This window comes from Calonectris borealis, chromosome 1, assembly GCF_964195595.1.
Source record: "Calonectris borealis chromosome 1, bCalBor7.hap1.2, whole genome shotgun sequence".
NCBI lineage: Eukaryota > Metazoa > Chordata > Aves > Procellariiformes > Procellariidae > Calonectris > Calonectris borealis.
In genome coordinates, this window is record NC_134312.1 from 220,496,072 (window position 1) to 220,517,152 (window position 21,081).

General features: G+C 49.3%; 3 protein-coding genes and 1 pseudogene across 3 annotated transcripts in view; 1 reads left to right on the forward strand and 3 right to left on the reverse strand.

The window, feature by feature from the left end:
- The window catches only part of RRM1 (ribonucleotide reductase catalytic subunit M1), a 43,232-nt gene extending 39,932 nt beyond the window's left edge, over positions 1–3,300 (forward strand). The window contains exon 22 of the mRNA XM_075140499.1: positions 3,212–3,300. Within this exon, the coding sequence (XP_074996600.1) occupies positions 3,212–3,285 (74 nt within the window). The 3' untranslated portion in view covers positions 3,286–3,300. The remainder of the gene's footprint in view (positions 1–3,211) is intronic.
- LOC142078030 (hemoglobin subunit epsilon) overlaps positions 1–21,081 on the reverse strand; it is a 150,576-nt gene that overhangs the window by 61,879 nt on the left and 67,616 nt on the right. The gene's annotated exons all lie outside the window — the stretch shown is intronic.
- On the reverse strand, positions 6,878–7,881 carry LOC142078025 (olfactory receptor 52I2-like). Its single transcript, XM_075140530.1, has one exon. The coding sequence runs from the start codon at positions 7,823–7,825 to the stop codon at positions 6,878–6,880; it is 948 nt and encodes a 315-aa protein (XP_074996631.1). The 5' UTR covers positions 7,826–7,881.
- Positions 16,114–17,335, reverse strand: LOC142078067 (olfactory receptor 52K2-like; annotated as a pseudogene).

Below are 21,081 nucleotides of genomic sequence, written 5' to 3' on the forward strand. Positions count from 1 at the left end.
CACCATCACCGAGAGCGGTGCTGGTCCTGAGCAGTGATAAACCCTCTGTTTGCCTTGCTGACTGAGGAAGCGATGAGAAACATAACCACTCTTTGTAAGAACATATGTGGAAGCTTTTTCATACAAGCTGGGGGCACCCTGCGCTCGGTCCATTTCTGTGCAGCAAAATGCTCCCAGTTTCAGTCTCACACTAAACATTAACTCCCTGTGGGCTTATCGAAGCCCTGTCAATGCCCAGTGCCAGAGGGCCTGGGGAGGTCGCCTGGCCCTTTCTCTTGCCCTGCAGCAGGATCAGCAAGATGCTTGTCTGAGGTTCTCCAGTGGTGGATTGCCTCCTTTCCAAGCAACATGCTCAAGTGCTGAACACCTTCCTGATAGACTTGTTTAAACACGTCTAACCTAAACATTCATAGCCAAGATTAATATACAAGTTATATATACAACATACAATAGCCTGTCAGAATTCAAGGAGCGTCTGGATGACACTCTTAGTCATATGGTTTAATTTTAGGTAGTCCTGCAAGGAGCAGGGAGTTGGACTCGGTGATCCTTATGGGTCCCTTCCAACTTGAGATATTCTATGATTCTGCGATTCTTTGAAGTTTTCCAGCTGATGCGTGTCAGTGGGACTCTGATGATTTCCATCAGTTTTGAGAGAGATTTGGATGATCTAGAAAGGGAGGAAGGAAGGAAGCGAAGTTGGATGGATGCATCACATTTTACAGGAAACATTTTCTTTTCCTTACTTCTTGAGTAGGAAGACTCTCTCCCCACTCTCTCCACTCACTCCAAAGTGGGTGATAAATCTGCATTCACTCTTTGCAGAATTATGAAGTAACTCTATTTCTTAGAGTGATCTGTGATCATTCCTGGCACCTGTAATTGTAGGTTATGTCAGGAATAGGAAACAGCTTTCGCTTTAGATTTCTGAGTGATTTTCTGAGCTCAGTGTACACAGCAGCAATTGCTTCTGTGCAGAGCACTGTCCCCGTCCTGGGTTCCTCCTTTCCAGCTGATTCCTGCAGCGCTTGCACTTGGGTCGGCTCATGGTTCCTTGCATTGGCTTTACTGAATTTGCAAACACTTGTAGGAAGACTTGCAACACTTTACCATGTTGCCTTTGCATCGAAGCGCATGTGGTCTTGGTCAGAGTTTACCGTGGAGATGCACAAAGAGGTGTGGAAGGTGATGCCTGAGAACCCTGCAGTGAATGTCTAACTGTAGCCTTCGATTAAAGCAGACTCCTCTCCCTGGAGACCCTGGTAGCCACGATGTTTCTCAGATACATTGGTCTGACTTCTGACTAGAAGTGGAGAGCAGTAACTAGTGCAGGCTTCTGGGCATCCAGAGATGGAGAACCTCCATCCCTTGATTTTTGCCTGAAGTTCTAATCATCCTCATGGTTATAACCATGTGTTTTTCTTCCCCTTTGACATTGCCTGTCTACTCCTCCCAGCCACAGCACCATCCTCTACCTTCCTATGCTTGGCCAGAGAACCCTTTATGGCAGAGTACCTTCACTGCGTGAAGGCATGTACTTCCCAAGACCAAGGAATTATTCGTGATAAACTAAAGACCGAGCGCGCTGCAAGTTTCTCATCTCCACTCACCTGTTCCACTGTCTTATTGAGAGGGTTTTTTGCACATCTCCAAGATTTCAACACCTTTTTTGAAACAATAAAACCCCTTCCATTTCCCTCTTATGCATCCAAAATTGCACTAGCCCTTTGGGTCCCAGTGTGCTGTCAGCTGCTTTCCAGAGCCTCTGTTCTCCAGGATACAGTGCTCCACTCTGAAAACTCTCCTTACCCTGGTATTTAGCTTATTAACTGCAGGCAGTTCCTTTGAGTGACCAAGTCTGCCAATCTCTCTAGACTGCTCTGCATGACTTGCCTTTCCCCAGCATTATTTGGGACACAATTTGTGCTGATTTTGGGACAACCGATGGAAGTCGTACAGAATAACTTCTAGTCTAGAGCCAGCCACTGTGGCATCCCTGCAGAAACACAAGCTTTTTGTGATGATGGTTCTGACAGCTGCATTTTGAGGTCTCTTACTCATCCAGTTCCTCACCGACTTTGCTGATGCTTCACAGATGTTGCATTGTGTCAGCTCCTCACCTGAAAGCAGCAAGGTGGAGGCACATTTCTTTTAGATAACTCTGTGTACTCTACTCAAACACACACACACATATGCTCATGTTGATTAACTAAGCTTGCTATCTCATCAGAAAATGAAATCAGGTTTGTTTGACAAGAGCTGTTTCCTGCAAAGCCATGTTGATTGCCGTAATTTAATTTGATTCCAATCCTTTAATTCTTTATTGACCAAATCTCCTGTTAACTTCTTGGGCATTCTGGGCACTGACGTCAATCTGCAGCTAATCACATCACCGTACTTTCTTGCTAAAGTAATGGCCTGAGGAAGCATCTGCAGTCACCGCAGCATGCCAGGGCTCATGGAAGTTTGGCAGAACAGTCCAAAGACCTCCCTGGCCAACTCAGAGATGCTTTTTCCCTCTTGCAAATTACACAGACCTGCTGCTGTATTTGTTTTCTGTTCTTAGCGGAAGCTGTTTAACAACCTTCTCAGCTACCAATCAATTAAATTACATTAAAAAATAAAGTTCTCGGATTGCCTTTCTCTCAGGTAGGCATGGACCTCTCTTCTCCATGCAGAGGGGCAGATACCTTCGTCAGCTTTTACCTGTTTTCTCTACTTAACATCTTCTAACTCCCATCAGATCCTGACCAGCTTCCCCATTTCACTTTGTCCATGGTGCTTCAGCTGCAGCTCTCAGTGCTGCGTTCCCTTTCCTAACCACGGCTGTCCTTTTCTGCAAGCATGCGGGGGAGCAGGCTTGGCCATTAGCTGAACTTGTTCAAAACATCTCCTAATTTACTCTGCAGTTTCCTTGTCTAAATTCCCTCTGCCTTTAAGTTCCCTCAGCTTTGGGAAAATGGAACTTTAATGGAAAATCAGCACTGCAGGCTGAAATGCATTGAGATCACCGCCACTAGGCAACACCAACTTTTTTTCCTGTAGTTTAATTCCTCTTTTCTCCTCACAGTTAATGAGTGCTGGATGCAGAACCCTTTGATTGAAGGAGTGGTCCCTGCGCTCTCCTGTGACATTTTATGTCTGCTTTGTCACGTCTTCCAGACTGAGCTCTCCCCACCCAACCCTCGCACCCCTTTCCTTCTCATCACAGGCACCTCGGTGGCAGTGGGGGGTTGCCCGCTGCAGCACAGTGCATGCTTCAAACATACTTTCCCGTGGAGGTAAAACAAGGTTATTTCAGGACGGGGCACAAAGGTGAGTGCTGCCTGGCCTGGCTGCTGGCACGGTGTTTAGGACACCCGTTCACATCAAGGGCAAAGCTCCAGCTCCAGACCATGCCCTGAGTGTGTAACTGGTCCGGTGTGTGCTCCTGAGGCGCTCGCTCCTCCTCCACAGATCACACCGCGGGTGCAGGATGCCTCCCCAAAACAATGCTTTGTCCCGCGCTGGGTCGGGATCCTGGGTCAGCGGGGCTGGGTGGGATCCTGGGCCAGCGGGTTGCCTGCCTCCTTCACCTCTCCACCCCATCCCGAGCGAGCTGCACCACCTGTGTCATAATCCAGCTGATTTCACCAAATTTTGCCTGTCGGCGAGAACCCCCAGCTGTGTGCCTGTAGATACCTGCTGTTGTATGCAAGGGATTAAGAACATTATCCGTGGCTGAAAACCTAGTTTGTTTTACAGAAAATGTGTATTTAGCTAATTATTGATTAATTTATGCAAACAGAAACAAGCCAGCTCTTTTGCAGCAAACAATTTCTGGTTTTGGTTAAAAGGTTTGATATTTATTTGTTTATTTTTTTATACTCAAGTCCTATTTTCACCTAAAAAATACTTAAAAAATCAGAAGCCTGTAGCCTTGGGTCTGCAGTTTCATTCAATAAGAAACTTTAAAATTTTTAAAAACTACTTTTAAAATAAATTTTCCAGCAATTGCCCTTTTCCTAGCGGGCTGACCTTGTGCATGCATTCAGGGCAGATGCTGATCGCCCGCCAGCCTCCCATCCTTAGGCACCTGGAGCAGCCTGCCGTGCCCTGGCTCACGCCAGCCCTCCCGTACAGCCACCCACCTTGCTCTCTGCTTGCAGACAGCTGCCACCCTCGGGGATGCTCACGCCGAGAAAGAAGCATGTCCTGTGGCCGAGGGCAGAGCTGCAGGGCTGTGCATAAATCACCCCAGGCAACGCTGCCAGGAGTCTCCTCCTGGATGGAGATTCGCAAGACCACGAGCCCTCTCCAGGCATCTTCTGTAATAACCTCAGCAAGGGGGCTGGGCGGTAACAGCCATAGTCCCAAGTCAATTCTCTCTCACCTAATTTCTTTTGCAAATGGCAGGTGCTAGGAGATGACCAAGGGAGACAGGAATAGGCTGCGCAAGTCGCCTCCAGCAGAATGAAAGACCATCTCTGTGTTTCTGCCTGGAGCAATGCAAGCGCAGTTTCACTTCTGGCTCTGCTGAACGAGCAGCTGGAAGTCTTCCCTGGCTCTCAGTGCAAAGGGCCATGCCATGAGCTGTCCTCGCCCCCACCGGACCTCCTCCCCCAGCTCCAGGCAGCATAAGGCTGAAATGTGCAAATTCAGGATAGCAAAAAATGCAAATTCAGGGTAGCAGAAACATTCTGTCGACTGTTTTTTCAAGATGTCAGGGAAGAGTGCAGCAGAAAGTCACGTAAACACCACAAAGACAGGAAAAATATTTTTGACGTGGGGAATGACACATTCAAACCAGTTTTGAAACTGAATGAATTTCACTGAGTTTCATTTTTAAATTAATGTAGATGTGAGGACTAAACTTGACATTTTGGGTGGGATTCATTTCAACGGACACAGATGACAGTTGTAGACATGGTGTCAGCCTATGGCTGGAGCTAGTCCTCCGGATTGCCTTCATATCCATGGAGACAAACAGTGACTTTACAGCAATATTCATCCCAACGTAAAGCTGATATCTCAAATAGTTCAGAGGAATTATGCTGCACCTGCCCCTTTCATTGCCATGGCTGTAAGGGAGATGGTGGTGACCATGTGGACCTCTGACCTGAATGTGTCTCGGGAGGGTGAGAGTTGTCCTACTCCTTTGCTGTCGGAGGAGACAGGCCACCTCTGTATGCTTTTCTTCCGAATCCTTGTGTTAATGGACACAGTTCCCCAACCTTGTCCCTCTACTCCACCTCCTCCCTCAGACCCAAGTGGGGTTGTGGCTCCTCTCTCTGGATGAAACTCCCCCCGCCAAGCAGGGGACCATGAGCACCTCTGAGACACAGCCGCTCACCTCTGCTGAATTCTCTCTACTTCACCACCGCCGTACCTTAAACATCCTAATGGGAGCTGTCACATAACCCTGGCAAAACACCGTGGGCAAATGCTCACCAGCCTGCTGCTTTTGTCCCACAACATTGACTCTTTGTACTTTAGGTGTTACTGAGTCCCAGAAGACGCCAGCCTGACCCCGGGAGGAGCATCCCTGCAGAGTGGGTGCAGAGCATCCCTCTGTCACTGGAGCATCCTCCATTTCTGAGGAGCAGAAACCCTTGTGAATGGCTGAACCTCTGAACCTGCTGGACCTCTTGGTACTGAAGAAAGGCGAGGTATGGGGATATGAGTTGTTGGTGTTGGTACTTTGGACAGTTGCTGTTGACATGTTCACTGAAATTGCGCCTCTCCCAGGGGGCCTCCAGTGCCCGTTCAAAGTAATGCCTGCAGAGTGTCTCCTTATCCCAGGTCAGAGCTGAACTTCCCATCTGCTAACGCTAAGCCGTAAAGCCTCAGAATGGCTCCTTGTGCCTGCGGCTTCCAGATAAAACCTGCCATTGCTGGGGGATCTGACCTGTCTGCATCATTCCCAGCTGGATACCAGCTTCCCGAACAGGAGGGCTCTTGCACCTGGGGAAGTCTCAGCACTGTCGGGTGCTGCAACCCCCAGACAGCCCGTGAATCCTGGATGGACATAGCTGGCTGGCTCAGAGAGGGCTCAGAAAAGTCTGGCATGCAGCTGGTCTACCGGCAGCAAGAGTCAGGCTGGCCTCAGGACACTCAGACCCACGGCACGCTGTCCTTCAGGCCTCCAAGACATGCTAGATTTAGCTATTCATGGACTTGTGGTCATTACAACAAGCAGACACAGGACTGGTGAGTATCCCCTAGCAGATTCAGTGTTTATTTCCACCACTACAAGGTGTGGACACCTAGGTACAGTGATAAACTGTGCTTCTCCCCGCTTCGGTTTCCTCACCCAGCTGGTGTGAACTGTTGGATGGACAGAATGCTTTGAAGAGCTCAGTTTTGAAGATGTTTAGTTTCCATCAACACCCAGAAGCCCAGAAACGCTGGTCTGTGCTCAGTGAGGGTCAGCCTTTCGTGCAAGAGAGGCCTGGAGAGGAGAGCCCCTGTGGCTACAGCACCTGCAATGTCTGGCAGTCTCCTGTTGCTAGCCCTGATAGTCCATCAGGGACTAAAGAAGACAACATAGAAGAAATTTCCCCATTTGGAATAGAATCTGTGTATTTACACAAATACACCCTGAAATGTTGCTTTAAGTTATCACAGGAGTGTTCATGGCATTGGGAACATCTCAGAACTCAAAGGTGGCTGCTTACTTCTCTGTATCAATGGAAAGAAGGAAGGGCACTAGGACTCTGGTATTTGCTAATGATCCCAGCCGCAAATAACTCTCATCACAGAGTAGGGTTTCATGTGGTCATTTAAGCCAATGAGTCGTCCCCCCCATTGCTTCTGTTCACCGTGTGCATTCAATGGGAATGAAATTTGTGCTGTCTTTGCGTAGATGAAAACGCCCGGAAAACCATTGACTACTGTGTCAGGCATGAACCTTCCTGGAAAATAGCATTTTGAGCACTGCCTGACGGATCTGCTTGGTCCTCACGCTGTAAACGATGGGGTTCAGCATGGTGGGGAGGGTCAGGTAGAGATCAGCCAGCAGAACCTGTGCACGCTCGGATATGCCGCTGCCGAACTGCTGTGCGTATATGGAGACTATCCCAGGGATGTAATACAGCAGCATCACGCAGATGTGACACCCGCAGGTGCTGAAGGCCTTCCAGCACGATTTCTTCCCCAGGACAGTTTTAAGGATCATCCCATAGGACACAGCAATGAAAGCCACGTCCATCCCTACTATAAGAGAGGACCCAGCCACACTGTAAAGCCCGCTGGGTCTGGGGTCTGCACACGCCAGCTTCGCCACGGCCATGTGCTCGCAGTACGAATGGGGAACCACAAGGGAACGGCAATAGGGAAGGTTTGTCACCATCCCTGTCAAGGGGACCATGAAAAGGAGAGCTCTCACCACAATGGCCAGGCCTATTTGGGCAATTGTTTGGCGACTCAAGATGGCTTGGTACCTGAGGGGGTGACAAATTGCAACGTAGCGGTCAACAGCCATGGCCAGGAGCACTCCCGACTCCTCTGCTGTTGTGGAGTGAACAAGGAACATCTGAACAAAACAGGCTACGTAACCAATCTCTGAGGAGTTCAGCCAGAACACGCTCAGCATCTTGGGGATGATGGATGTCACCATCACCACATCGATGACCGCCAGCATGCCCAGGAAGCAATGGATGGGGTCACGCAGGGAGTTGTCCCGCCCAATGACAAGCAAAACTACACCATTTCCTACCAAGGCGATGATATAGCCTGAGCAGAAAAGAATGCCCAGGCAGGTGGAGAAAGCTTGCAGGCTGGGGACACCCACAAGGATGAAAGAGGAGGAGCTGCTGTTGGGGTGGTTGAAGGGATCAGTAGCCATGCAGGAGAATCTTGCTTTTGTGCTTGAAAAAAGAAGCCTGGTTTTGAGCTCTGAGATGTCCAGAACTAAGGGGGATAAGGTGGGGACTCTGCGTCAGTCAGTTTGACTCTGAGCCAAATCAGGAACCTACATCGTTATTACGATGTGCGAGATGGGAGTGCTGCAGCATAACATGACCGGCTAGGGGGAAGGGGTCAGAAATGCTGAATAAATGGGGCTGTTATGGCTTGGAAGTTCCTATAAGATGAAGAAGTTCATGCTTCAAGTTGTGCCACCAGGGATAACCAAGGGAATTCTACAGTTCGTTGCTTATGAAAGGCTTATTTCTTTGTTGGTTGCTCACCACTGCTCAGCTGATATCTTGAAGTAAGCTGCAAGAGGGGAGAAAAAGGTCAGCATCCAGCTTCCCTCAGAGAGTGCTTTTGCCTGAGCAGCCCTGGCTTCCCTGCAGTGGGCCCAACATGGGAAGTCCCTCCAATTTTGTAGTGCAAGAAGTGGTCTCAGAAAGTGCTCTGGGACATTAAGCGTGATCATGAAATTGCCTTTTGCTGCTCTGTCTTCATTCTGCCATTCACCCGTGAGAGAATCCTGCAAAACTAGGCGGTAGTCAGAGGAAAAGATTAATTTCTGATGGGAGAAGCTTGATGGTAATACAGAAACTCCAGAGAACAATCCTGGAGAGACAAGAACAAGAGTCTGGGTACAGTGGGCAGGATCTACACATTCATTTGTGCCAAAACTTTGCTGCTGCTTCTGGTGCTTCTCCCCACGCAGTGGCAAAGACCAGGCAGGTGATGACCACACCAGATCCCTGCCTGTTAAAAGAAATTGCCTGGGTGATCATCCACCAGTAGCTTTTTAGCAAGCAGCAGGCTGTGAGGTGGCTCATGGCTGGTACTACCCATGCTAGCGACAACACAGAGTAAAATTCACCTCTGTACAGCCCCGCTACAGGATCATTTAGGCTAAAATTTAACATTAGATATGGCCAGTGTGGCAATAGTGAGAAGCCGAAGCTAGATAAGTTCAGAATAGAAATAAAGAAGATATTGGGAGACAACTAAGGAAACACAGCATTTGAGGTTTTAAAATGGAGAGCAGACTTTTGCAGGCTTTGAACCCTCCATTTGAACTATAGCTTAGCCCCAGGTTTGGGGTTGCTGCAGGAGCAGCTGGCCGAAAAGACTGTGCAGGACAGAAGCGCTTACCTTCTGGCCTAAATGTCAGCGAATTGGGACATTTTAGAGGCTGAAACAGGATCAGAATTCCTTTTTAATTACTGCACATAATTGCACTGCACTGACCCTCTGCTCCCTGGTAACCAGCAGCTGCAGGAGTCCGGTGTGCCTCCAGATCTGAGCAGCGATGTTAACGGCTGCTTTCACCGACCCAGGCTCCCGAGCAGACCCACGTTCTGCCAGTGACATGGACCAACCTTCAGACCAGCCCCTGCTGCAAAACAGAGCTGTGCACCCTGGGATGGCACAAGCCCCAGTCTGACACACCAGATCTCAGGGTCTACATGAGGGTCCCTCTGCAAAGACATGGTTCAGCTGCCTAAACACGGGTGCCTAGAGCCATCTGAGACCCCCCGGTGTGTCCCACTTGGCCTCTACTTCCTTTACACCCAGCAGGTGCAGGTCCCTGCAAACCCTGGGTGATGGTCTGCCTCTCCCACATGCCTTGGGTACCTGGGGGCATCTCAAGTGGCTGCAGACATCCAAGAAGGGGGCAGTGGAATGACACCCTGAGGGTCTGAGACCCTGTTGCAGTCAGGGAAGAGCTGGAGCATGGAGCTGACAGAGTAACTGACTCCCTAAATGTAGGGGTCTGCCCTAGGGTGAGCTGAGTTGCTCTCCAGGACCCACTGACCCTAGGGGCTGGATCTCCACTGGCTGTACTCAGTGCTTAGACACCAAGCACTCACGCACACAAGCATGCGTGGACACCTACCTCCAGGCACTTACGTGTGTCCGAATCCAGAGCTGCATCCCCAGGTGCCTACATGCAAGGCAAGAGTATATTTGCTTCCAGAAGCTCTCTTCCACAGCCAGTGCCTGGCACGATATTATTGTCAGTATTGCAGCAGTACTGAAGAACCCTGATCACAGGGAATTCTTGTCCTGGGAGATGGAAAAACACAGCACAGAAGAGCTTTGCAGCCTAAGCTGCCGAGTCTGCCGAGAAGGATAAGCACAGGTATCTGTCTCACCTCTAGGACTGTCACCTGGGGGGCTGCAGCAGTACATCTCTGCCTATCTCTAAGGGCAGCAATGCTGGGGTATTAATCCATCCTCTGGAAATCCCCTAAGGGACAGCAGATGGAGCACGCAGAGATTAGGTTGTCTGTCTTGTGAGGAGATGGAAATTTTCAAGACTGCTTCAGCTTCTTTCATTAGCTTTCCCTCGTAGTGTCACACCGCTGGGGTCCCAGGGTTATGGCGGTCTCCAGAGCCTGCCGGGTGCCCGTGAGACCAATGCACAAAATGTAAACTAAGAAGTGCATATCTGAAGTGGAGAAAAAACTCCTTGCTTTTGCCAGATGTTTTGGAAACTCTGGGTTTCCACTCTTCTCTCCACCCAGAACCATTACAGCAAACTTTTATGTCTGTTGAATCCCTGAAAAGAGTTTGTGCAAGAATCAGTGTAGGGAGGTGGGATCTCACAGCCGGTCCTGAGCCTTGGCTGCATCACGCAGTACATGGGTGAGGAACGATGCCTACTGATCATGCATAAGGAAACCCCATGTGATGGCAAACCTCCAGCAGGTGTAGGGCCTGCCTTTAAGGTTCATCAGCAGAATGCCAGCTCATTAGGGAATAAATCCCTAATTTTCCCTAATTTTTCAGCTTATTTTCCAAAAAAAGATTCGGGGGGAACTGCCGACGAGAACCTATGTGTGAGCAGAAGTGCAGTACAAGAGGAACACCATTCTGAAGTGGAGCTCGTCCTTTATTTTCCTGTCATCCATATAAAGTTATCCTACCTGGTATAAGGCAAGCAGGTACACTTATTTCACCGTGGTGACTGGGCTGTGTGAGGGCCATACAAGCACAGCACTGAGGGGAGAGGTGCTGCCCCGGAGAGCTTGCATCCCAGCTCCGAACCACTGAGACCCTCTTCTGCCTTGTCCTGTCTCTTCTGTCTCCACTCTCAATGCTTCGTGTCCCCCTAAAATCTTGTTCAGTGTAGGGGCTCAGCAATGGGGGACGTGTGAGATGGGGGAGGAGATGAAGACATGGTCGTTTGTGATGTGCAGGGAATGTCATCCCTAGAGATTTTGTCAGAAAGGGGAGGTTTTCCGAAAGCAGGGATTTTGTTCTGCAGATGCATTCCCTGCCCTAAGAGCACTTTCTTCACAGCCCCTGTGTCCTGACTCCAACTCAGCACTTTCCCAGAGGAATGTGTGTGAACATTCAGGGTGTGAGATGGAGATGCAGCCTACAATGCATCTCCGTTTCCTTGAGTGGTCCCCATGTGAGCTGTCTTGGAGAGCCTGGGAGCGTGTCTGGGACTGCCTGACCCCATCCATGGTCTGGGAAGCACAGACCTGATGTAGGATGGGTGCATCAGTCCTGACATTTGGGATGCTTCAGTCTGTCAGAGCTTTACCTCAAAGCAGCCCATAAGAGCTACAGCTGAAAGCCTGTTCAGGACAGGGCGTTTCTACCATCCATCGCTCAGCTCCACGTGGACTAATATTATCCCTACTGCCACGGTCTTATGCACATTTTTTTCTTGGCCTTTCCTCCCTCCAGGGACCCATGTCTTCTCCACACCTGAACAAACCCAGCCAGCCAGAAATGCACCTGCCCCTCCATCCTGCAGGGATCTCTGCATGTTGGATGGCAATGATGCCTTGCAGTTTCTCCTTTCCAGACACACAAAATGGCAGTGTGTCCTGTCGAGCAGAGGGAATGTCTTCAGGGGTCAGGTCATGCGCCGGGGCAGGGACACAGTGTTAGACTGCAGGTAGGGAGCACACTTTCAAGAAAAACTTATATTTGGGATTTTTTCTTAGAGTTCACTTCTCTGATTGATATGTCTCAATGGCAGATCAGGAAGTTTCAGTGCACCCAAAGCAAGACTTTCTTCCCAAGAGAGGTCCCCCATGCTTCTCACACACTTTGGAGCCTGTCATCTCATACATGTCATTGCATTCATTGCTTTTGCGCCCAGGAGATTCCTGGCTGCTGATCTGGACCACAGGGTGCAAACACGGACCCTGCCCCAGGTTGTTTGCAAGAGGAGACCAGTCAGCCACACAGGTCAACACAGGCTGAAAACACACACACAAACACAAACAGCATCAATGGCCTGATCCTGTTCTCCTCTCTGGGTGATTAAGATGAATGCTTTTAGAAGAAATTGTATACACATATATACAGTATGGATCCCTCTAGTAGCTGAACTTAGACGCTCAGTCTACCCAGTAGCTGGTCCGGGGTCCCTGGTCTCCCCAGCTGCCTCATGCACGTACACACACACATGCGCGCGGCTCTCTCCAGTACCTGGCTGAGTCCTGCGGCACCACCAGCAGCTGACCCCCATGGTCTCTGCAGTACTGTAGCTTGGACCCCCTGGTCCCTCCAGTGGCAATCAAACCCCTGGCCTCTCCAGCATCCAGCCCAGACTTACAGCCTCGCTGATACCTGGCTCTCAAATCTCAGCCTACTCGCTGGCTGGTCCTGCTTGAACTTTGCTGGTGATTGCACACTGATGTACGTACCCACCCCACATGTGTGCACCCCAGTCTCTCCAGGTGCTGGCACCCCGGGCTTGTGGGCTCCTATGGTCCGTGGGGCCCACTCCAGCAGCTGGTGCTCAGCCCCCCTGCTCACACATGCACACAGATTAGGGGATCCTCACCCAGGGATGTTGTTAGAAATGGAGTTTAATGAGAAGACAGGATAGACTGCGCTGATCAGGCATGGACAGAAAAGCATGGTGACCATCTTTACATGTGACTGGACCCTTTCATCTGCTTATGCCTCTGTTTTCCCACACTTTTTTGCCCCCAATCCCCCTTTCCCTTTGGTTCCTCCTCTAAACACCCTGTGTCTGAGTGCCACACAGTCCCAAAGTGCTCTTCCTGATTGTCCCCCACCCCGTAGGCAGTACTCATGTCAGTTTGCAAGGGGGGAGACCCACTGCCATTGACCAACTTGGAGGTCTCACACCTAGCCATGGGCTAACCATCCTCCTGAGACAGCCCGAGGAGCAGCCAGGCCGGGGGCTGTGCTGGCTCTGAGGGGGATATTGGGGTTGCCCCACCTGCCATGTTCCTCTGCTCCTTCGGGTTTATGGAGGTGAACCTTTAATCACACAACCCAACAGCCTCGGCACCTGGCAGACAGATGCCTGCTGCAGATCCCTGCAGGAGGATGGCATCTGTGGTTGTGGCGGTTTAACCACAGCCGGTAGGCAGCTGAGCACCACACAGCCTCTCACTCCCTCCTCCCCAGCATTTTGGGGGTGACGGAGGTGGACATCACCAGCTCGATGACAGCCAGCACGGACGGGAAGAGGAACATGGGCAGGTGCAGGCTGGGATCAGCCTTTATCATGCACAGGAGGGTGCTGTTCCCAGCCAGCGTAAGGAGGTACATGATGCAGAAGGGGATGGAGATCCAGTGGTGCAGGTGCTGCAGCCCCGGGATGCCCATCAGATGCAGCTCCGACAGCGAGGTGTTGGTGGGACGCGAGTGGGGCATGGTGGTCACGGCAGGAGCCTGAGTGAGGAGAGCCCAGGCACACACGGACTGCCATGCCCTGGGTCACACCAAAGGTCCATCCAGCCTCAGATCCTATGTCCAGCATCAAAAGCAGACCCTTATAGAAGAATGTGAGAAAGGAAACATACCATGATACCTCTCCTGAGTGCCTCCCCAGCTTCGAACGATTTGAAGCTCAGGGACTTCCTGACCTGGATGTGGTTTCTCCATTTTTATTAACCCCACCCTAGAAACCCATATAGCCTCTTCTGTGCAAAATTTTAGCACTCACAGTGTCTTTTAGCAAGGAGTTTCACAAACTAATGGTACCTTTTGTGAAATAACCCCTTCCCTTTCCTGTGAGCTGGTGTCATTAGCTGGTGTCATTTGACGTCCCATACTTCCTATGTCAAACAAGCAGAGAAGAGTTAGCCCAAACCTTGTCCTTCTTCCACATGCCACCATGAGATGTGGAAGTAAGTTAACCTCAAATGATGGAAGATTTATTCCAGACCTGCAGGAGAATTTTCAACCCCTCCATCAGGACCGACTACTTGATTTCCCATCTTCATCTCCCATTTGTCTTGCTCTGCATCTAGAAAGATGGACCTGAAAAGGAGGTTCTGTACCACAGAGCCGAGTGCCTGTTGCTTTAGGTGTGACAGCTTATCTTACCCAGGAAAACTGATAGTCATCATCCCAGGATATTTCGCTTTCATGCATCTGCTGGAAGACAGCATCAACCCTCCGCCCTGCTCCAACAGCTAGGAAATTACCTCTACTTTCCTCTCTCAGTGTGTTCCTGTCCAGTTTCTATCACCTCTGAAATTAAATCTGATTACACATTTCCCTCCCCAGCATTTAGACCCCAGTGTGTCTACAAAGCCACAAAACCCAGCCTGACGTTTGCTAAGGAAGAGAGCCTCTGCCCCTTTGTCCCCCTTCACAAGAGCAGAGCTCTGCTCCTAGTCGCACAAGCAGTTTTCCTCTTTACACCTTCCTTTTAAGCATCTTTCTTGGCTATGCCTGGTTAGTCACACAGACCAGGTCTCACAAAGGGGCCTCTGATGATGCACAACAGTTTCCCCAACACCAGTCTTCGAAAAGCTCCACTTGACATGTGGTTTCAGTACTCCTCCCACGCTTTTGAGGTCCAGTTGTCCACATCACCTTCACCTCTCCCACTCGGGAAAGAGAGGCATTGGGGTTTCTGTTTCACAGGGATGCAATCCCTCTTTCAGCCAAATTAATTGCTGTTTTCCAGCAGGACCTTGCAGGCAGAGCATGACATGTCCAGAAAGCATCACATTATCAAGGGTAGATCTTCCCAGGCAAACCTGATTGCTTTCTTTCTTGATTTATAAAACACATTAGCAAATTAAAGTAAAGTTTCTGAGCAAATCATACTCTCAGAATTGCTTGTTCAGTGGAACACCCTCAGGTAGGATGAATGTGAAGGGCAAGGGCAAAGGACTGAGCTGGAGGTCTGCAGATTGAAGTGCATTGTGGCGGGCACTTTATGGAAAATAATGGCAAACTAGAGGGAATTCAGAAATAAGGATGAAGTTAAGCTGGAGAGCTGTGTTGACTGGCTTACCTGGAAAATGGTCTTGAGAAGAGCCTTGAAAAGTTGCCTAAGATTTTTTTCAAAATCCAGGCAGCATTTTTTTGTAGAGAATGTGGTCAAGAAGCATGGGACTGGAGAGGGTCACGGGGCCTTTTCCAGGCTCTTTTCTTTTTTTCTTTTTTTTTTTTTTTAAATATATATTTAAATATATATTTTTTTAAGTTTGTAAAGAAAAGACTGCAGCAAACCCTTTTATACTGCTTCTGTTTAAAATCCTTGCACCAATGGATGACCTACCTGGCTTGCTGCTGCAGATTTGCTCCCAGCCCCTGCGGGACTGATGCTGGCCAGCCCTGCGGCCACCAGGTATGTTGCCTGCTTCTCTGACCCAGCAGATTTTAACGGTGGAAACATTTATAAGTTTGCTGAGAGGAATCCCTGGTGTGTCTGTCTCATGGCTCAAGAAATGAGTCTACACACATGCACAAAATCTGTTTGGGCCAACATCTGGATGAGTGTGTGTGTAAATGTGCATAGAGACACACCACACTCCCCCCTCACAGCCGGGCACCAAGATCAGGCAGCTGCTAAAAACTAGTAAGTGAATAATGGAGAGTTACAGATTGGGTGGAAAAGGTAGGTGGGGAGGATGAATCCATGAACAGACTTTCATTTCCAAAGTGGTAAGAGTCTTTTATCAAGAGCTGAGATGAAGAGGACAGTCATGAGGTGATAGAGATCTGAGGATGACCACAGATACAGATACAGTTAGACACGATTAATCTTTCCATTCTGAACAGGAATGTAGAATTCACTTTCTAAAAATAATGTTTTACCCGTCAAATTTTCTGTGGTGCCTCCAGCTTTCAGGGTTTGGCCAAGATGATGAAGAGATCGTCTCGCTTTTCCAGCAGACAGCTTTTTAAGCTTTTTCTTTGCTCCCCAAACATGCTGCCATTGTTCTCTGGAAGGAACCCCATTCCTTCCCACCTGGCATTAGCGATGGGCTAGGGCCAGGACCTGGGCTGGATCCCTTTCTGCCAGAGCAGGCTCAGCACCTGCTCCCGGATCGGCTCGGTCCTCATCCCCTAGATGGATGGGTGGGGCATGGGAGGCACCAGCAGGTAGAGGTCAGCCATCAGGATGTGGAGTTGCGCAGGGATCCTCTGGCCCCAGCGCTGAGTATAGAAGAAGAGCCCGGGCGTGTAGAAGAGCAGGATGACACCAGTGTGGCAGCCACAGGTGTCGAAGGACTTCAGATGAGCCTTTCTGGAGGAGAGACCTATGACCTCCCTCAGGATCAGCATGTAGGAGGCAGCAATGAGGATGGAGTCTGAGCCCACCACAACGGTGGCAGCCGTGATCCCATAGATGCTGTTGGGCCTGGTGTCTTCCCACTTACTTGGTAGGCTCACCTGGAACTTGGGGCAGTCTCTTTCAAGAGTAAGAAGAGTAAGGAGATGCTTTTGTTTGCTCTTGCTATCTTTGTATAAAATACAGTCTCCAATATGCATGCTGCAAAGAGTTATATACTAAAGTTTAAACCCAGAATTCCTGGTTTCAGGGATGACTTCATCTTCAATGAGTAAATAAACTCTTTACAGTCAAGTTAAACATTGTCAGTTTAAGGCCACTGACGTGCTCGCAGTAGGAGTGGTGAATGATGCGAGGGCCGCAGCAGGACAGGCTGGTCACCACCCATGTCAGAGGGGTGATGATGGTGATGCCACGCACCACAGCAGCCAAACCCAGCTTGACAATGGTGGGGCCAGTCAGGATGGCAGAGTAGTGCAGAGGCTTGCAGATGGCCAAGTATCGGTCGAAGGCCATGGTAAGCAGGACCCCTGACTCCACTGTGGAGGAGCTGTGGATGAAGAACATCCGGGCCACACAGCCCTCAAAGCTGATCTCATGGGATTGGAACCAGAAGATGCTCAGGAGCTTGGGCGTGGTAGAAGTGGTGAGCATGAGGTCAATGGCAGCCAGCATGGAGAGGAAGTAAAACATGGGCAGGTGCAGGCTTGGGTCCATCCTAATCACTAGGGGGAGTGTGATGTTCCCCAGCACTGCCATGAAGTACGTGGTGCAGAATGGGAAGGCAATCCAGAACTGAGCATCCTCCAGCCCAGGGATGCCTGTCAGGATGAAGGATGAGGGACCGGAGTGATTTGGGTAGGACATGAGGCACTGCTGCAGAGCTGCAAGAGAAGCCACAGGAATAGCTGGCATAGACAGGGGGAAGAAAGAGTTGTAGCACTGCTGTGGATTCCAGCCACTTCTCAGGCACACAGACCTGTGATCATATCCTCCTGCCTCTTATCCAGGTACACTCAGTCCCATCGTTGGCAAGACGCAAACACACATGGTCTTAGCCTGAACACATGGGAGTTACCTTACTTCTCCTCCCATCCTCGGCTGGCCTCTGGTTGTTGCCCTCACCCTTCCACTCCACAGTTTGGGAGTTACAAACTAGAAGTTGAGTACATTTGGTTGCCATCAGTAGAAAAATCTAAGATGGGAGAAGGGGGAAGATCCAGAACACTTTGAGAATGCAGCTCAGCAGCACTCTGGTCACCCAGAGTGGGTGACCTGCAGGTGTAAACTGTATCCTCTCCTGGGCTGGTGTGCCCCACCTGATTCCCACCTTGGGATACTGCAGCAGATAAATATTCGCAACATCAATGTTTGTGGCCCAGAGCATTTTTGCTGTGAGAGCTGATGCCCGTGGAAGCAGCGCACTGACCCCCTGCAACCCCCAGCTGCGTGCCCTGCTTCAGGCCAGCTGTGGGGCTGTCCCTGCTGGCGCCCAAATCCAAACCACCCTGCTGGAGTCCCTCCCTCAATGGGGGAGTCCCACCTACAGCGTCCCCGTCTCCTGCATCAGGAAGGAAAACCGGTGTCATGGCCAAACCGTCCTGAGGCTGCAGTGCTGGTCCCTGCCAGCACTAACCCTCCCACGTGTACCTCAAGCCCTTACCAAAAGAAAGAACTGCTGTGAATTGTCTCTGGTTTACCAGGAAAACAGAGGCACAGAAGGGTTAAATGAGCCTGCTGGCAGTATGGGAATTAGATGCAAGTTTCACAGGCACTTGTACCCTCTGTTTTCCCCAACTTACCAAAGGGCCAGACTTCATCTCCCTGGCTTTCCAGACATTTGACTTCCTTGACCCCTAAAGAGTTTCATCTCTCCCCCAAACCGCTTTGAGTCCTCCACATGACACAAAGCAGCAGGCATTTAGACTGTTTCTAGTCATTGCTGTTTGCAATGTAAGGCCAAATACTGCAAAGCCAATATTTTGAAAATGCTGCCAAGACGATGTTATTTATAATCGTTTATTGCAAAGAGGAGTCTGTTTGCAGTGTAGTCAGCTACCTCGGCTGTAAATTCAGGGAGGCAGAGCCACAGCTGGCGCAAGCCAGTCCAGCAGGAAATGTGTCTCATGCCAGAATTATTTATCTGGAAAGGGCAAACACATCTGAGATCCTGTAATCCTGTGCTTGGAAAAAAAGCAGATACTCCTTCCCTCCTCTCTGTCAGAAGTAATTAATCTACAAACCTCGTATACTGTTCTGGGCAGTGTTACCTGTACTTCGTCTTGTATAATAAAGCTATCCAGATTATTGAATAATGCTATTCAACAAACATTAGGCTCAGTTTTTACCGGGTCCTTCTCATGCATGTTCAAAGTGCTGTACCAGGTCTGTTCCCTTAGCAGGGCCTGGTGTCTCGGGTAGACATAAACACACGAAATACCAAGGAAGCAACCTCTTTAGCTCAGTCTCTCTGACCAGCCCATTTGGGTCATGCAAGGGCGCTACCCCCACTGCACTTCAGTTTCATCCACGTTACACCTCACCTCCTCTGCATTTCATGCGTCCTCCTCTTGACATGCCCGCAGCCACGGTGCCAGGGTGCTGGCAGTCAAAGGTGCCTCCGGACCCTGAACACACATGCAGTGACAGGCTTCTAGTGTCACGTCCCAGCCCTGCACAGAGCATCACACCTGGAGGAGCTCTTCCTTCATCTCATCAACTCCAATCCAGCCCTGCAGGGACCTCTCGCTTCTACCACCAACCCCCAAGAACAACTGCAGTTGCAGCCTACGTACAAATGCAATGTTGGGAAGATATTGGGGTTTTGGCTATTTTTGAGTTGTACATGCACATGCAAGGGATGGGAGCAGCACTTTCAGACTTGTTGCTGCGCAAGTGGAGCAGCGCTTTCAGGCCTGTTGGCACACTTCTGAGCATTTTCTTTGTGCTTCGTTGGCACAAAAAGCTGATAGAATTTTATTTTGTGCGATTAAGTAGTTCAGTAACTTGTAAAGTGACAGGTTTTTCTCATTGCAGTAGACAAAATCCAGAAAATTTTCTAGAAATGGGGGACATCAGCAGGCACCTTGTCCTAGCTTGCTGTAGCCCATTAGATTTGTTGCAAACTTATTGTACTTTATTTTTAAACAGTGAAAGAGATTAAAATACCCTCAGAGAATGAGCTGCTCAGTATTGAACAAAGTGCAAAAGGAGTTGAAATCTTTGATTGCTAGCATACTGGCAAGCAAAGCTTCCCTGACTTTGAAAGGAGGGAATAGATCCTAGTACTTGAAGTTGAGATTTTAACTCTTTCCTCACTCATTTTTGTCAGCTCTGCCTCTCTGCTGCTAAGCGATAACCATTAAATTTACTAGATTTGATGCACTTAACATTTTGTGTCATTCTTAGACATTGTAAATCTACCAGCCACGCAGTCTGAGTCTGTGAAAAACATATAGCCAACTCCTTTTGCAATCACGTGCTGATCTGACTGTGCTAACAGCCACCCAGCACTCCTGATCAGTGTACAGCCTGTCATGAAACAAAGATCCCTTGAATTTTGGGTTTTAAGAGAGCTAGGCTGATGATCCAGTCCATACCCCTTCCCCAGTATAAGATCAAAAGTAATCTCTGATAGATACATGCACGACCTGATCTCCCATTGCAGAAACTCCATACTGTCCCCAATTCACCCCTTTCAGAGCATTTTCCTAGCGTCAAGCCTATATCTCACTGGAGCTCATGACTTTTGTCCTTTCCATAAGGGAGAAGAACAAATTATTACCTTGCAAAAGGACAGGACTAGAGCTATGATCAGGTAATTGTAGGTCTCCGCAGATGATTGGGTCAGCGGATGTTACACGTATGTGTCTACAGCTTGTTTGAAGTTCATTTGCAGCCAAATAATTAGCACTTGCATAATTAACCTATGCAAGGAAGCAAACTGAGGTTGCAGGTGTATGACGGGCAGCTCTCTACCACAATATTCACTTCATGTGCGATTTCTAGAAATAGCTCATTAACTCGATAAGAGACAAAGTCCACTTAGATGTATTGGCATATCTGCATAGTGGCTTTTCTGGATAGATTGTTTTATATTCCACCTCAATTTGGCTACAATTTGAACTTGGCTCAGAGCTTGGCACTATGCTTAAAAATACCGGCATAACACCAGATGAAATGAAAAAAAAAATCTACCCAGCTCACCTGGACGATTTGGATGTGACCCTGGCTGTACCTACACCACCTTCAAATACTGTTTCTCTCTCACACAACCAAGCAACTCTTCAACCTGCCAAAACGCCCTGCATGGAAATATTTATATGCCTTAAGGAACCTGATCACCCTAATCACTCACTGCTGGGACTTCAGGGACGCTAATCATCTCAGGAGAAACTGCTGCCTGGGAATAGCCAGGAATAGCAATGGTTTGTAAACAAATTCACTCCTCTTTCCCACCGCACGGGTTATGTCTGTCTCAGCATGAAGCAGTGCCAAACAGATCTTTGGCCCATAAGGGGGAAGATTCTACCTCCGGGTGGGCAAACACCCCTCTGGGCATGACTAGCTGTTCTCCTAGCACAAGGCAACAGTGCATGTGTCCTTCGGGCTTAATCCTGTCAGTGTAAAACTTGCTTTGGGTTTGGATCCTGGGCCACTGC

Excerpts from the sequence above, each read along its gene's own strand:
- LOC142078025 (XM_075140530.1), bottom strand. The coding sequence starts at position 7,825 with ATGGCTACTGATCCCTTCAACCACCCCAACAGCAGCTCCTCCTCTTTC.